Source organism: Corvus hawaiiensis, chromosome 3 (assembly GCF_020740725.1).
Source record: "Corvus hawaiiensis isolate bCorHaw1 chromosome 3, bCorHaw1.pri.cur, whole genome shotgun sequence".
Lineage (NCBI taxonomy): Eukaryota > Metazoa > Chordata > Aves > Passeriformes > Corvidae > Corvus > Corvus hawaiiensis.
Genome location: NC_063215.1, coordinates 23072626 through 23090828, shown reverse-complemented (window position 1 = coordinate 23090828; position 18203 = coordinate 23072626). Strand labels below are relative to the sequence as shown.

Sequence of the window (18203 nt, the reverse complement as noted above, 5' to 3'; positions counted from 1 at the left end):
TGTGCAATACCTTGGAAGATGGATACTTATCGGGAAAAGTAGATGCAGAAAAGGGGATCCAAGTTACAATGCTGTTGAAAGAACTTGGATATATTTCCATAGCACCAGGAGAGGGTGGATCCATAGTGCTAGATTGTATAAAGGTTTCACTGGGGTTCTTGCCAGTAGAGTAATAATTACAGGCTTGCTGAATTGTATTTTAAGGTCATCAGTGTAGGTTTTGTAAGAGTAACCAACATATGGAAATTTATCTGCTAGGCATAGTAATTTTTTAAATCCTGGTTATTTTGTTGCCTACTGATTTATAATTAAATGAAGACTTACTTTAGCAATCCTAAAACCCAGATACAAAGTCTCTGGAATAAACATAATGATTTTCTTCCTAGAAGGCATTTTGGAAAGGCACTTTCCAAAATAGCATATCCTCAAATAACCGCAGTCCCTCTGTTTCTCTGAAGTAAAAATACTGTGCAAGGTTCAAGATAATGGAGGATAGTTTCTCTGACTCCATATCATGTAACAGAATTGGAGCAGCACATTATCTGCTTACTTTCTTCTGGATATCTTATGTGCAGCATACAAAGTAGTATGAAAATGCTTACTAAACATATTGGGATCATTCACAAATTAAACATCTAAATAAAAAATTAAAATAATATATGTATGGTATCTAAAGGTCTAGAAGATTCATACTTTTACTTTGAATACCAATTATAATCACTCCATATTTCTTTATTGTCTAGTAAAAAACACCAACAAAACAAACATAAAAGAAAGAAGGAAATAAGAGAAAGAAAGAGAGAATAGCTTTGGTCAAAAAGTATATACATAGTTCCTGTTATTCTTCCATATACTCAAGGTGACTTTGAAGGGGAAAGCAGATTAAAATAATCTTTAGTGTAGACATGACAATAGCAGAAACCTTAAGAGTTCTGTAAAGCCATTATATGTAATTTTAACATTTTCATAAAGTCCTTACTTTAGTATGCTGACTTGTAAGTGGAATGGTGTGAAAAGAAACCTCTTTAAAATGTTTTGTGTAGATGCCAAATCCTTAGCACCAACTGGTGTTGCAGTGGGGATACTGCAACATGCATATATCAAACCAGGAGTCCCGTGGAAAGGAAATATATATGGACAGACAGATCCTTGCTAGCTGTTTCAGAGATGTTTATTTCTCCAGCCGCATGGCCGGGGCTCTGCCCAGGAACTGCTCCAGTCACGGGACCAAGGGTCCTTCTGCCCGCGCAGGGAACACAAACCAACCAATGGGAACGAGGCTGAGCAGGGGCAGGGAAACCCCGTGTCTGTGCCCTCAGGGCCCCTCTCCCAGGGCTCCAAACTGGTTTGCACTTAAAATGTGTTTCTCTGAGTCTGGTTGAGTTGGTAATGTAGGTGCAGCCTGTATTGACTACTTTACTTTTTTTGTTAGACTTCTATGTGATTATCATCTATGAGAGTAGGATTCCTTATCTGTTTAAAAGTCACATTCAATTCATGGTAACTAAATTAATGTATTTAATTTTTGATTTGTGTAATATCTTTACTAAGTGAATCAAACAGATTTCTACAACATCTATGGTCAATAGAAACTGCAACCTGAGTCGTACTACTGAGCTTTCCCAGTTCTTAAAGTACTTCCAGTATATAAGAAATTTTCTGCATGATAGAGACAGGATTAAGTAATACCAAAAATATACAGGACTTCCTAATTAACTTAATATTTTTTATTCCTTTAGAAAGATTTTTCCTGTACTGCTTTTGAATATGAACAGAGGTCACTTTTTTAAAAGGCAAATAGAAAATTTTTTACTAAGAGGAAGTGGGAAAGTTCTGGTTTTCTTAAAAAATTATTATTGGTGAATGTAGAAATCATTTTGCTCCTACTTAACAGCTAGTATGTGCTTGTGAATTTAAAATGTGACCATATTCCTATTTCTTTTTGCATTGTGACAGCTGCTTGTGGGGGAAACCTGACAGGCCCAGCAGGAGTTATTTTATCACCGAACTATCCACAGCCTTATCCTCCTGGGAAAGAATGTGACTGGAGAATAAAAGTAAACCCTGACTTTGTCATTGCCTTGATATTCAAAAGGTACCTTTTCTCAATGAATGTCTCTGTTTTAAAGGGTTTTAAATCTAAAAATGGCAATATTTATAATTTCTTAAAGCTTCTAACTAAATTCTCTGGCTACATCCTGGAGCATATATCTAATACGTGCTGTATCATTGATTCCAAAAAATGTAAAAGAAAAAATATATAGCTATATAGTATCTTTGCTATCCAATATATTCCTGAGGAACAAAACTTTCTGTGACATATCAAATAAAAATCCTTGAAAGACCTTATCAATTTGTTGAAATGCTTGATTTATGCTATTGTACCTAATAATGTGGTACACTTAAATGTGGTGCACTTAAAGTGCAGTGGAAATTCTATCTGTAAGTCAGTTTTTACAGGATTTTAGAAATACAGCCTAATATACTCTGCTTAAAGTGAATAGATCAGAAAAAAAATTGTTCTACTTAGTCAAGAGATAAAAGACTTTGAGATAATGTTGTATCACAATTTTAATTATTTCCTCTGTGTTCCATAATCAACCTATATGTGTTGCATAGATTTTTACAAGTTGAAGTTCAGGGATATAGTCATATTCATGTACTCTGTTTATTGTTTCTAATTGAATCAGTCCTATATAATCATCTTGCTTGCTATATCTATGGATACAAATGCAATGTTTATTCATTTTTTGATACTGTGCTTTAAGTGTGATTTTAAAGCAGAGAATGGAAACATTGCTGTTGACTTCAGTGGAATGTTGATCAATTGTGATTCTTTTAGGTTGAGAATTTATCTGTGTAATATTTGTACCCTTTCTGTGTGAAAAAAAATCAATATAACACCAAGACAACAACAACAGCCAAACACCAAACCAAAAAAAAAATCCAGTTTCTTTAATTATGGACTGCAGTTTATTTTCTAAAAACTATTGATAGACACAAAATTGAAGAATGGAATCATAAGGTACTTGAAATTATATAATAAAAAATATGGTAATTCTGTTATTCAGGTATTTGATCAAACAGCACATAGATGACAATAGTTCTCCACTAATTACACTCTTGAAGATATCACATGATAGGTGTAGTAGGCACCATATTTTTGTGGATTGCCTAAATAATTGGCTCAAATGCTCCATTTCAAATAAGATGGAAGAAACTTATTCAGTATTCAGATTTGTTTGGAAGTATTGTTATGAGGAGTACAGTATGATCAATATAATGGAATTTTCTGTTTATGCTATACTTCCAATAAGTTTTCTAAATTATTGCAGTCTAATAATACATACAGTTTTCAGTAGCTGAGGTTAATCAGGCCTGGAGTTCCCTGGGTCTTCTCTCACACCCTTCTTGTAAATTGCATTAACATTGGCCACCTTCCAGAGAGCAGGAGCCTCCCCAGACCCCCAAGACCTTTGGCAGATGATGGAGAGCAGAGGAAATAACGTTTCTTTGACATTATTCTGCAAAACCTACTTTCTTAACATACCATCTTCTGTTCATTTCACCTAACCTTTCTCATACTTGGCAGAATGCTACAGCTGAGGCCTGTGCTATTCTCACGGAACAGGCTTTGAGAAAGCAGCAGTGTCTGCACAGGATGTGAATGTGGACTGAGAATAAGGAGATGTAAAATGTTTTTTCAAATGTGTGTTTCCTACAGAAAGATTGAAAACCATTGCTCTGTACAATTTGATTTTCCTTGGTTTTGGCCTTTAGGTTTCTATTCCTTTTAACACTTCTAAAACCCTCAACTAAAAATTTTCTGTCTTAGCAAATATTTTAAAATATTTTTTTGGCTTCTCTTACTTCTTGAAAATAGGGCATAAAATATTATTCATTATATGAAGCTGTTTCCGTTTGGCATTATGAAAATATTTCCTGCTGATTACTTAGCTAAAGATATTATTCCTTCTGTCTTACATAATTTGGAAAAGTTTGCATCTAACAATACTAACTGGTGTAATAGAAAGACAAACAGCTGACTGTCACACTTGGGAAAAAGACATATTTATTTATTTTGTTCTACAAGGATAAATAGAAAAAAACCCAAAACTATCCAACTGACTGAGTCCTTGCTTGCCCTTTTTAATGTAGCTTCAAATTTCTTATCTTTTCTTCTGTGTTCCTAGTATATCCTTTTATCTAACTCTGTTTATCTAGAACTGCCTGAGATTTATCTTTACATTGTCTCAGAACTCACCTCAGTTAAATTCCTCTGAAAGACATTCCATTTGTATTATCTTCATAATTACTTTGTAAAACATATAAGTGTTATCAAATACAGCATAACATAGATGTCTTGGTGAGAATTAATATTAATTCACATTAATTTATCATGTCTGATATCATTTGGGTAAGAACAAAAGCAAGTTCCAAGATAGTGTTCTATCCATATGACAGCATCTTGTTTCTAAAATTATAAACTTATGTTTGTAATGGGTGGAATTAGTATAATCCAGTTTAGCCCACTAAATCTGGACTTTTAATTCAAGCTACTTTTCTGGTTCATTCCTGTGGTCACTGGTAAGAGGCAGCCTTTCTGAAGAAAGTGATTCCGTGATCTTGATAGAGTTGTTTAAGATAGGTGGGAGGATATTCATGATGGCTTTTAGAAAGCTGAATGTGTTCATATAAATGGTAAAAAGAACTCCATTGAAAGTTAGTGAACTTTTACTGTGAATCACATTTAAAAAGACATTTATTTCTGGAGAAGAAAATGTTTAGGCATAAAATTGGCAGCTACAGTCACAGTAATGTTTAACTCATTAAAAAAAACCTTGAAGACTTAATTATTTTTTCCCTTTATTTTCAGTTTCAATATGGAACCCAGTTATGATTTTCTACATATTTATGAAGGAGAAGATTCCAACAGTCCTCTAATTGGCAGTTTTCAAGGCTCACAGGCTCCTGAAAGAATAGAGAGCAGTGGTAACAGTCTGTTTCTGGCTTTTCGCAGTGATGCTTCTGTTGGAATGTCAGGATTTGCCATTGACTATAAAGGTACTGTTCTCATGGTAATCTAAATAAAAGGAAAAGATGTTATTTAGTGATTATTGAGACTCAAATCTGTTTACTTCTGTATGTACTCATAACTGAACTGCCAAATACTTTGATGCATTAACATATGTTTTAGAAACTATTTTCTGTTAATACGTGAAGGAATACAGAAATCCTATTTCATGAAATCTCTTTCACATCACTTATGCACTTTTTCATCTTCCAGAAAAAAAAAAAAATAGGTAGAAGATGCACATCAAAAGTAACATTTGGAAAAAAGTTTTACAACAGCGAAATTGTCTTACCCAAGAATGCCATCTGACTGTTTTTTCTTTCTTGTCAATACATGCTAATACATTTTCCTTTCCACATTGTTTTGAATCTACAAATGCATTTTTGAATAAATACTACGGGATAGTAATTGCATTTTTTTTTGAGGGGGTGCCTCTTACTAGATAGAGACTGGGTTAGGCTGACTGTTTATTAAAGTCAGAAAATCATTGAAGATGCTGGTTTCTTTCCCAGTCACAGATGCTGTCTGTGGCTTGATTATAATCTTTGCTGAGTTTTATCAAGCTGTTTTTCATCAGCAGAAGTGCTGCCTCAGCTTCTTATTCTTGACAATAGAAGCAAACCACATTAATGTACATGTTAAAAATGAAAGACAAAAAGATCTAAGAAATACAAAAAAATATATATCTATAAAAGAGAGAGGAATGAAAAAGACCTATAAAATCGTTTTTATATTTAGTCTTCTTCTGTCATCCAGAATCATGCATTATTCTCCATACTTGCAAGGTTCTTCTTCCCAAAGTAATTGTCATATTGCCATAAATGAAATCTTAGACTGTTTGTCCCTGTCCAAAAAAAATATCAAAAAAATGGGAAAGCAATTTGTTCCAGGAAATCTGCAAGGCCTGCAAGGAAAGAAAATGAAGTGTTGAGCAGAAGGAGATAAAGAGATAAAGACGGCGATTGAAAATGTGCACACACATTTTTACTGTGCGTCTAATTTTTATTCTCGGCATAGTCTGATATCAGTTCCTCTATGCAACTGGAAGTTAAATGAAATTATAATGAGATAAAAATAAAAGATACAAGAACAGAATACTGTCTTTAAGAAAATTATTGTACTTGATGGACAGTATGCTTCTGCTTAATAATTTAACATTTTTCTTATGTATATTATTCAATATTTTATATAAAATGTATAAAATGATAGAACAGTGAGTTGGAAGGGACTTAAAGATCATCTAGTTCCAACCCCCCCTGCCATGTTAGGGATACCTTCCACTAGACTGGTTTGCTCAAAGCCCCATCCAAACTGACCTTGAACACTTCTAGGGAGGGGACATCCAAAACATCTCTGGGCAACCTGTTCCAATGCCTCACCACCCTCATGGTAAGGAATTACTTCCCTGTATCTAATCTAAACCTACCCTCTTTCAGTTTGAAGCTACTCCCCCTTGTCCTTTTTCTACAAGCCCTAGTCATTGACTGCCTGAGCCTTCTCCATGTCCTGGGTAATCAGGTCTCCCATTTCCTTCTGGAGAGGACCCACATTTTCCATAATCTTCCTTTTGTCAACAATATATATATAGAATATATATGTATATAGAAGTGGTGAATTCTAGAACTGGCCATTTTTCTTCTAAATACTAAATACTGAACTTTATTGGAATCATTCAGCTTCTGGAGGGTTCTGCTAAAAAAAGGTAGGAAGAAAATGCTCTTGGTTAGATCCTCTCAGTATAATTTCCTCTTTTAATCTTATGCAAACATCCATGATCCATGATTCAACAAGAATAATATATTACTAACTTGTTGAAAAATTTAAACTGATTGAAAAAACCCATTGATAATTGTTCTTTTTGATGTTCTTTTTAATTGAAAGTGTATATAGATTTACTGTAATTCATTTTAACAGAAAAGCCACGGGAAGCTTGTTTTGATCCTGGAAACATCATGAATGGCACAAGGATTGGAACAGACTTTAAGCTTGGTTCAACCATTACTTACCAGTGTGATTCTGGATATAAGATTATTGAACCTTCAACTATAACATGTGTAATTGGTGCAGATGGAAAACCAGCATGGAACAGAGCATTGCCATCTTGTAATGGTATGTACTGTTTTCTTACCATTTCCCTTGTCCCCCCAGTGAATTCAGTTTCTCAGTCCCTGAGGCTGTTTACACTTTCTACACATACAGCTTGTGTAAGAAAAAAACAAATCTGAGGTCAAAAAACAAGAATCATGATGACTGTTGGACTATAGCTTAGTCAATAATGTATTAAGTATTTAAAAATGTCTTTAAACTCTGGAATCAACACATGTTCATAATGATTACAATGTAATATGTAAGGTTCTTGAGACACCCAGTATTATTTAGAATAGATACCACAACCATCTCAATACTGCATTAATTGTCAGCTTGGAATAAGAATTATAGTTACTGAGGCAGAAAATTAAAATGACATCTCAGAAATGTGGCTAACTAATTTATCCTCTATTCCTTGTTTCAGTGTTTGTATTGTGTATATACATACATATGGAACAATTTTAACAAATCAAAAACAATTTACATATATTAGCTAATAAAATCCATAAAGTATTAGTTTATTTATGGTGAAAAATAATCTCCTGCAAAATTTTAGATTTTTAATTATAGAAAAGCACAACTTAGAAGGAAATATTTCTACAACTCCATAACTTTGGAGTTTGTTTTAAATTAAAAGTGATACACTTTCATTCCAGTGAAATGTTCATGACTTGAGAATTTCATGTGGTAATCAGACTTTGTGGCATAATTTCTGATATCCTCAAAGCAAAAAGAGAAGGAAATAATAAAGATTTTAAATTCATGCCATAAACTAATTCCTTGTGATATTTGAGTTTCACCTCAGCCACATAATCCTATTCTGCCTACTGATAGATCAAACTTCTCGTCTTCTATCATTACATTGAATTTTTAAATAATTCATACAAGCAGCTAAGAGAAGGATTTGTAGTATTAATTGCTGCCTTTTTTTATAAGGAAGTCACACTTGTGGAGATATTTCAAGCATGGTTTTAAAGACCTGTCAGGGAGCAGAAAGAACAGGTCTGCTCAACAAGGGCTAAGAGCCAAGCACAGGCTCTGCCCTCACTCACTAGGCACAGCTCCACATGAGCTAGGTCTGCAGAGCCAGGAGTTGGTAACAGGGTACTTTCATAGCCCCACTCTAACAACCTTGTCCACCTGGGCCCCAGGTCGTCCTCTGAGCTACTTTCCAGGAAGGTGTTAGATTGTACTCTGCTATATGTAAGATGCCCACAGCAGTGTAATATTGATTTACTTTGTTCCTTTTAGCAGAATGATATTTTCCTTGCTTAAAACCAAATTAATGTGGCTATGCTATTTTTAATGACCTTATTTCTATTTATTTATTTATAAAATAATTTCATTATTGTTTTTTTGGGTAAGGTAACTTCTTACAACAATCTGTTATTCTGGTGAAAACTATAGGTTTTTTATTAAATAATTTCTCACAATAAAAAGATCACTGAAATTCATGTAACTAATTTAATACAAGACTAATATTTTGATGAAGATTTTGATAGGAAGCCAGACTTTTCCAAAAGAGAAGAGTGACAGCAATACTTTGTTTTCAGTGTGTACAAATCAATGTCCAACACAAGGACATGTTTGAACTTAAAAACAGCCACTCCATCAGTCCCTTAGTATGCCACACTTACAGCCTATACATGGAGGAACATGCCATGTATTCATTGTTATTGTTTTTCTCATGATACAGACAGAACTACTACTCATATAAATCCTGACTTGTCTTGGAGGTTTGAGCTCCACTGTTCTTAAATATCCCTTCTAACTTCTGTAGCTCTAAAAATTTCTCTTACCTTTCTGTTGTTTTTTTAATATACATATGAAGCCAAGGATTTTTTTATATGTATAATCTATATGCTCTTTTCATAATCATCTAGGAAGATATGAAAAAAAGGCAATACAAGCATACTTCACAAAGCAGAATCCTTGGCATTCTGTGCAGGGTAGTGTCAGCATATCTATGTACTTTTCTGTGCCATTTTTTTATGCAGTACCATATTTTTTCCTGACCTGTTTTTAACATGGATAGATATAGACAGATATTCAAATGAAAACCCAACCTAAAGTCTTTTTTTACAGTATCTTTCAATTAAATAACTTATACTTCCAGTCCTATGGGAATAATTGTAGTCAAGTAAAACTTGCATGTATTCTAATTTTAAAGAAATTATAATAAAATTATATCCTGAGAAAAAGCAATTAAATATTTCAGTACAGGTAAACCAAACAAAAGCAAAACCAGTAAGTGTCATTTTGGGATCTTTAGATTTTTATTTTCAGGCTTAACTAATACAGTCAACTCTAATTAATATAATGTGTTTCTTTGTGTTTGTTTCCAGCACCATGTGGAGGGCAGTATACTGGATCAGAGGGAGTGGTTTTATCACCAAATTATCCTCATAATTACACTGCTGGACAGACTTGTCATTATTCAATAACTGTCCCTAAAGAATTTGGTAAGAATTTCTTCTATTGATTTATCAATCATTATCATCATTCTACTGTTCAAATGTCCTTTATGTGTAATAATGACCTCAAGTTTACATTGTATTGCAAATTATTTATAAAAACTAAATATATTCCTGACATGGAAAATGATTCTAAGGTTTTAACGTTTTACTTCTCCCTAGAGTAATCAATTGACTTCAGGTAAGGCGTCTATGTCTGCTACCTAAATGTATCCTGAATATCCTCATTGATTACATTGTTCATCATCATAGGATAATCATTCATTCAAGCTTCCTGCAAAGTAAAATCAGGTGTCAGAAAACAAGTTCTTATATTCCTCCTACATTTTAACTTTTTGGTTTTCATGTTTTAACAAGAGCAATATGCATAGAATCGTATTTTTTTAAAGTGGACAGTGGAGGGAAGGGAAGCAATTTTACATTAAAGAACCAGAAGTGTTTGTGAAAAATCACAAAACATTGTTTCAATGGGTCGAAATACTTGGACAAAATCTGTAAAACTTGTGCAATTGTAGGTAAGGTATAGTTTTCTACAAAGCAGGTTTTTTCTAAGTCCAGACAAGTAGCAATAAGATTCATTTTACTACTTCTTTACCTAAAGGCTGAATTCACACCAACTTAATGCATTTGGTACTTTCTATGTGCAATGAAACCTGTAAGGACTCAGCTGTAAATAAAATATAGATGGCTAGAGTGAAAAAATAATATTTTTATTTACTTGGTTTTACTTCATGTTTCTATTGCTATATGATATTTGAATTCAGTGAACTATTCGATATTTACTAGTGAGATGTATAATTAAATTATTTATTAATACACTTTAACTTATATACAGCTGAAGTGCGAATTAAGTGTAGCAATATGTCAAAGCTGGTAACACACTGGTGTTTTTAGTATTTGATCAGCTTTTATAGCCTTCTGATAAAATAAGTACTAATGCAACTTTTAAAATTTAACAAATCAATAACTTTAAAAAAATCTTCCTCAGACTAAAGCCAGGTAAGCAACTAATCCTATGTGATAATAGATGCTCCTTAATAGTTGCTATAGATGGCACTGTAATTTTGGTACAAACCTTTCTGTTTAGATATTCCGTTTTCTTATTCTCATAGGTACCTAAGCAATAAGACTTGTTTGACTGGAGGGCACAGTTTTGGTGAAAGCATGATTTAATAAATTTGGTTTTAATTAAAAATATGGAAATAATGAACAAAAAAAATATTCTTATCGCTTAAGTTTAATGCAGCTGTTTTATCATGTTACACAATGAAGTAAGTTGGAAAAATTTGTGCAGGAATTCATTAATAAACAAGACAAGCAGAATACATCCTTAAATTTGATTTTGAAGACTAAATTCTTCTTTTATCTCCTCTCTTTTTATTTTTTTCCTGTCTATCCTTTTCTTTTTCTTTTTTACTTTTTTTTCTTTTTTTTTCTTTTTTTTAATGTAGTGGTGTTTGGACAATTTGCCTATTTTCAGACAGCTTTGAATGATGTGGCAGAATTATTTGATGGAGAAAACTCTCAGGCTAGACTACTTAGTTCACTGTCTGGATCCCACTCAGGTAATTAATAAAGAAAGGAAGTATGCATTTCTTACACAGCTCGGTATGCGAAAAAAATAATCAGGAGAATGTTATGAATTTACTTTGGAAATAAAGTCATTGGAACAGGATGTGAAGGGGAATGGAACACCTTTCTAAATCTTTGAATCAAGACATTATTCTGGAACATATGGTTTAGGCAAGAACTGATCACTTGGGTGAGTATAGAAAGAGTTGAATGAAATTCTCTGATCTCTATATAAGAGGGCAGATTGGATGGTATAATTATCTTCTCTGGCCCTAAACTTTTTGAAATACACATCTACATATTCTGAATGTCTAATTTAAACACAAATTACTTGTATTTACAAAATGCAATTATCTGTATGCAAACATGCACTTAGACTAAAAGCAGGCCAGCTGTTGCATTCAGGTAACTATAGCAAAATGTTGGCCTTGTGAAATCATAATTAAGCTTATATGGATTTCAACATGGCCAAATATCCAATGTGTGCATGTGTAATGACTGTGTTAATCTTCAGTGATATGTAAGTATGTTTCTGCAGCTATGAATGTGACTTGTCAAACACTTGTAGTATTTAGGAGAGTTTATATGTGAGTTTAAAATTTTTTCAGTACAGGGCTATTCATGGCTTCTTGGTTTTTACTTTGAATAATTGGAGAAATATTTCATATGAAAAGAATGTAACATATCTATTTGATTTCTAGTAAATATATTATTATATGAAAAACTCAGTTTTTAATTTTCCTCTGGTGAATCCTAGCTATTTGTGTCATAGTAAGAGTTCACAAAAAATTCTAAGATTTGTTGAATTACTGACAGGAGTTTAGCAACAAAACAAAATTAAATTTTTCATTTTAAGAGACAGCCCATCTAAGCACCAAATTTTACTGCATCAAGCTGTCATGGAAAAGTTGAAACTAATGTCTGTTTTCACAGCAGACATTTAAAAATACTTGAAGGGAACTTAAAATTCTGATTTTTATTTATTATATCTGACATATCTGATTTACATTGATTCAGGATTCTGTTACATGGAATCACTAGTTGCAATAATATAAAATTAACCAAAGTGAAAGAATTATATACCTAGTTATATAAGATATTTTAAATCATCATTAATTTCTGTAGAATTTCATAAAATATGGGTTTATGCAGTCCAGTGAGAAAAAAATAGTAGTCATATGTAATGGAATCATTGTGGAAGTACTGCAATTTTGTCTAGAGTGTTTCATTATTTAACTTTTATCATGACTCCCGACAGATATGTCAGGAAAGGTGTTAAATTACATTAAATATCTTTATTAATCCTCAAATCAGAAATAAAATTTGCAATGCTATAAGAAAGTTAATAATGTAATATAGTTCATGTGTGACCATATATTTTATTGAAGCCACTACATAAAACAAGTCGTGGGTTTGCTCTCTCTCAGTTTTAGTTTTGAAATGGTAAGCATTCCATGAAGATTCCTGTGGCATTTTTCAAATGCTTTTATTTGTTTAATGTGTTTTGCAAGGCAAAGTAAAGCTCTCAGTCACAGAAAAGAGTTAACTAAAAAGGATTCTAATACTTTTGGCCCCAAGTGGCAGTAGGGTTCTCCAGTCAAGTAGTTTGTTGGAGCTCTAGTTCCAACTGCTGCAGTAAATCCAGAAGGTTTCTCTTGTTGAATCATGAAGTCTTTTTGTTCTGACAATGGCAAATTTAATTTTGTACAATGTTGTTTATGTTTTCTTTAACTATAGAGGAAAACATAAAACTATGTGTTTTAACAGCATATTTGATTACATATTGAAGAGCTAAAACTGTTTCTGTTTTGTGTATTTGTTTTCTGTTTCCATTTGTAGGAGAGACATTGCCTTTGGCTACATCTAATCAAATTCTTCTGCGATTCAGTGCTAAGAGTGGGGCGTCAGCCAGAGGGTTTCACTTTGTTTACCAAGGTAAACGTGTCTACTTTTGGTGGAAGACACTGGTGCCAATTTCATGAATTGTATTGTTTTTAATTCTGCATAAGTCTTAACGTATTGCTTTAAATGTGAGTGTAGTCTTAACCTTCTTCCAGAGATCAGGGACTTCTCCTCATGGCAGACTGGCTTCAAAACAGCAGTTGCTGTGTTTATCCTGTCTGGCCTCATGGACTTGAATATGTCCAGCCTTTCTCAGTAGTCTGCAGTCTGTTGCTCCCTTACTGCTGAGTGAGCTCAAGGGGTTTGGGAGCGTGCTTATTTGTATTAGTCTTTTTCAGTATTCCCAGCTGATTTTTCAAGAGTTTTTGTCCAGGCTGCTAATGAATTCTGTCTTCTTGGAGAGTTTGGAGAGAAAATTGCTGCAGCAGAGACCATCAGGCTGTTTCAGTACTGAAGGGTGGGTGGGAGACTTGCTGGTCTGTTTTTGACCCAGCTGAACTTGAGGAGACATTATGTGCATGTCTGCACACTGCAGCTGAAATGCAAGAATGACACAGCATGGCCAAGTCTGTTAGCATTCTGCTGAACAGCTTAGTACACTTAGCTGATCCCTGAGTCTTCAATGCAGTCTGGTGACACCTGGAGCAGTGCTTACAGGTTCATTGCCTGTATGGGCAACAAATGCAGTCCCAAAGCAGCTGACTTCGGGGCAGTTCACTAGATGTATTGCTTACATACTCAGTAAGCTTAATGAGACAGTCATTGCACACTGTGGTTTATTGTATACTACCATTTCACCTTTACTAAATTGAAGTGTAAAAGTAGTTTTGGATAGTTTTAAATAATATTATTAAGATTCCTAGATACTTTTTAATTTTTTTTCTTTAAACATTGGAGCACGGTCCTAGTTTGACACAGCAAATAAATGGAAAGAACGGTCTCACCTCAAGAATATTTCCATATTTGTAAGGAGCTTGTTAGGACTGATTTTTAGCCTTCTGACTTCTGTGTTTATAGAAAGATACCACCATGACTGCACATTCTACTTTGGATATATCTCAAGATATTTTTACCTGACATTGTTACACATCAAAAGGATCTTACACACACTTGCATTAAAACTTATCATCCTAAATTAGTCAAAAGACGGAGCCTATAAACTTCTGGAATTAGAAAAGAGCTGTCAGCATTTGAGTTCTTATCAATTTGCATATGAATGACATATTTCTGTCTTACTCTATTTGGTTTTCCTATGTCTAAAGTGTTATTTCTTGCTGCTTTTAAAGAATTCATAGTGATAAAACCCCACGATTCTATTAGCTGTATATATAAACACATAGATGGCTATTGAACAGGAAGTCTCCAGGTGAGCACAATGCTATGCTTCATTTCAGATATTTATGTTTTTAGGAACTGTAAGAAATAGATTTTAACAAATGAGAGCACAAAATGAGTTAGGCAAAGTCACTTTATTTGTCTCAGGACAATCATGAAGCTATTTAAATACCATGGGATTTTAATATATTTAAAAATATATCTTGAGAGTTTTACTAAACACAGTTATATATGTATACATATATTAGTTAATGAGTTAGTGGTATTTAATAAGCTCTATCTTTTTGAGATTTTTTTTCTCTTCTTTCAAAGCATGTGATCATACTTCCAAAGACTACCTGCTTGCTAGCCTTTTAAATACTTCAGAAATGACATCCATTCTCACATTGAACATAGTAATCTGGTCTGCAAAGTCAATCATTTTATTTATTGCCCTCTATTCCAGGTTGACCTTCTTCCCTGTTCACTTTTCCACTGGGCTGATTTCAATTTAGTTTCACAGCAGTATGAAACATTTACTGAAAAACGGAGGATAATTACTATAGAAAATGGAATGCCTCTGTGATACAGCTTGAGAAGTCTAGGTTGACAACACTATAGGCAAAAGCTAAAAGGAAGGCTCGAGAGGGAAAAAAGTTATTGCTTGCTTATTTCACATTCTGGTTTGAACAACCATCAGATATGGGCTTTAGCTTCTGATTCAGATTTAATGGCTTTTGTGGTGCCACTTTCTAAAAAACTTCTTTTTATCTGGGTATGTCATCTATGCCTTCATTTCTTTTCTCAGATCATCAGTTTTCCTTGTATTTAATGCAATAGGTAAAGAATGTCTGTAATGAGACTGAAGGAATATCCAGTCTTCCAAAATATTAGGGTCAGATATGTTGATATATGCTAAGAACAATCATGTGTAAGAAGACTGGGATTTTTTTTTCAGGCTTTTTTATGCTCGTCTTCCTGCTATGACATCATCTAAGAAACAAGAGCCTATATTTTTGTATAACTCAGGCTGCAGCAGTACAGAGTTTCTTCCTTAAAAAGTAAACCTATCATCCAAAAATTTATGGGGTTTTAATATTTGTCTTTTTTACTTGCTATACAAATGTGTGAGCTATTTTATTAGGTCAATTGAGATTTTAAAGAGGATAATTAAGAAAGTTAGCATACTAGGATGAGGAAGAGAAAGGGAAATAAGAATAAAAGAAGATTGTGCTTTTAATAATCAGGTTGATCTAATTTGTGGCAAAAATAAAATGCACAGCCACACATTGGCTGCTAAATGTAATTAGAGAGCAGAAATAAGACTGCTTGTATGTGCTACCATGACACGTTATGTCCTGCTTTAAAACAGACATCCTGGAGGGATGATTGATGCCCTAAGCCTGTCAGTGGTTAAGAGGGATTTGAAAAATGCCCTTAATTATATGTTTTAACTTTAACTCAGTCCTGAATTGGAAAGCCAGTTGGACTAGATGATTGTTGTAGGTCTCTTCCAACTGAAATAATCTTGGAGGCATTTCAGCTGAGCGGTCAGCTGTGTCACATTTTAGAGAAACAGACCTATTTTCCTAACTTTTTATACATGTATGAAACTACTACATTTTTGCAGGGACTATTTAAACCCCATTTTAAATAGTGTGGAACTACCTCACTTTATTGTTATCTATAGCTTGCATTGCATCTATTCTTAAGGCTGTTCTTTTTAAAACAGAGGGAGGATTAAAAAAAAATAGTACCACATAGAGTGATGTGCATCTTTGGCATTTCTTATCTCACTGTAACCATTAACAGAGTATTAGGAAAACTTCTGAAAAACTGAGCACAATGTCAATTTTAAATGTCATTGAGTCTTGCTGGCAATAGATTAATTTGATACACTGTATCTGTGGATGTTTCTGGCTGTCATGGCTGATCTCAGTAAAATATCGGCTTTTAGTCTGAAAAAGTATTTCTGCTATGTGAACTAATTTAAGCGTGCTAGTAAACTGCCCTTACATTTGCTATCATGTCAGAGATACCTTGCTCACAAGAAAATAACTTTCGTAAAGTAATATTATAATGAAACCAAATGATCTGACATCCTTTGTTGAGAGGTGCTAAAAGGTCTAGTTACACAAAAAATGTATGGATTGCATGTATGCAAATTTCCTGACGCTATTACTGAAAGTTGTAGGATGTTCTTCAATGACTGTTAAAAAGTGTCCTTTGCCTGCACAGCTGTTGTAGGGATTCTCCAGACATGGATGCTAGGCGAGGGTTAGAGAAACTGAAAGGATTTTTTTTTCTATAGCTTCCTCCCCTTTGAGAAATTGAGTGAAAAAATACATAGGGAAAGGTGGCAGAAGGCTGAGCAAGAGTTTCACACCATGAATAGAAACTATTCCAGGAGTGATGCTGAAATTTTCAGTCGGGGCATGTATTCTCTTAGGTAAGGCAGATAAGCTTTATACATGTGAGAAGCTCAAAGTTTAACTAGCAGGTGGCTGAGGTGGTGACCTGTATGGGAGGAGGCTGTGAGCTACCATGTCCTTCTCACAAACAGCATCCTGTGAAGCTGGTATAAGCAACCTCTCACATGCCAAAACTCCCACTATTCAGAGGACCATGTGGTGCCTGTTCTCAAAAAATATATGAGAGAGTGACTGCTTTGGGGCAGAGATGCTTCTGGATATGTGCTGCTAGAGATGCTGCTGGAGGGATTGTTGGAGGCACTCTTAGAAAGAGGCCCTCCCTGCCAAAGGGACTTTGGCCTGTGGGTAACACCTGCTGGAGTGAGAACAGCTCAGAGGGGTTGGCAGCCTGTGAAAGTCCTATTCTGCAGTAGGGAACATCTTTGAGCAGCTGTAGCCCAGGTTTGATCCACACTGGAGGAGAAACATTCAGAAACAGAGTGATATGAAAACCTGAAGAAACAAAAAGGAGGAGAAAGATAAGTAATGCTAAGTACATTGCAGGGGGAAAGCAAAAAGTGAGCACATACCTCAGCCTCATGTGTTGTCTCTCACCTCATTGATACGACAGAGATGGACACAAGGAAGTTGAGAAAAAGAAGGGGAGGATAGGTGTTCGAAATTGAGCCTGGTGAGAATGAAGTAAAACTGTTTAATTAACTTGTTTGATTGTTTGTGTCCTCTTTCTTTTTAATTCCTGAATCAGTGATCAGAAGTTTGTGTAAAATTGGTAATAAGATAATCATAATTAAGTATTAATTCCCTGAATCAAGACTGGTTTGTCCACAACAATGTACTGAACCCTTTGCTGTCACATAATTGTGAATTATTTATCTCATGGCAAAAACACCTGTTTGAACAAGTAGTCCTGATCAGGGGATGGATTAAGGCCTAATTACATGGCAGAAGCTGTAGTTCCAGGCATATGACACTCAATCATGAGACTGGATGTATAAGCAGCCATCATCACCTAGGCAGTTGTAAAGTCATCACTTATTCCAGTGTAATCATTATACAATAATGTGGAAAGAAAGATTAAATAATGCTTGTGCAGAAGACACTTGGGTAGAGAAAAGGTTATTAATCACAATAAAAGAGCAGAAAAAAGCAAGCTGGGTCAGCTGAAGTGACCTGGCAGATTGCAGCTGGCCTGCAGGTTATGCTCAGGAAGAACTGTGACTGTGTGAAATCCTGGAACTATGGTTTCTTCATTATCCTTCCACAAGTGCAGAACAGTTTCTTCCCATGGTTAGAATTGCATGCATGAACAAGTTTCATAGAGCATCTGTGTGATGCTGAGGTCCTGTG

General features: G+C 34.3%; 1 protein-coding gene across 2 annotated transcripts in view; it reads left to right on the top strand.

The window, feature by feature from the left end:
* CSMD1 (CUB and Sushi multiple domains 1) overlaps positions 1-18203 on the top strand; it is a 1116955-nt gene that overhangs the window by 939260 nt on the left and 159492 nt on the right. For both annotated transcript variants that reach the window (XM_048295968.1, XM_048295967.1), the window contains exons 28-33: positions 1957-2095; positions 4877-5064; positions 6989-7183; positions 9508-9624; positions 11088-11201; positions 13048-13143. In XM_048295968.1, the coding sequence (XP_048151925.1) occupies positions 1957-2095; positions 4877-5064; positions 6989-7183; positions 9508-9624; positions 11088-11201; positions 13048-13143 (849 nt within the window). The remainder of the gene's footprint in view (positions 1-1956; positions 2096-4876; positions 5065-6988; positions 7184-9507; positions 9625-11087; positions 11202-13047; positions 13144-18203) is intronic.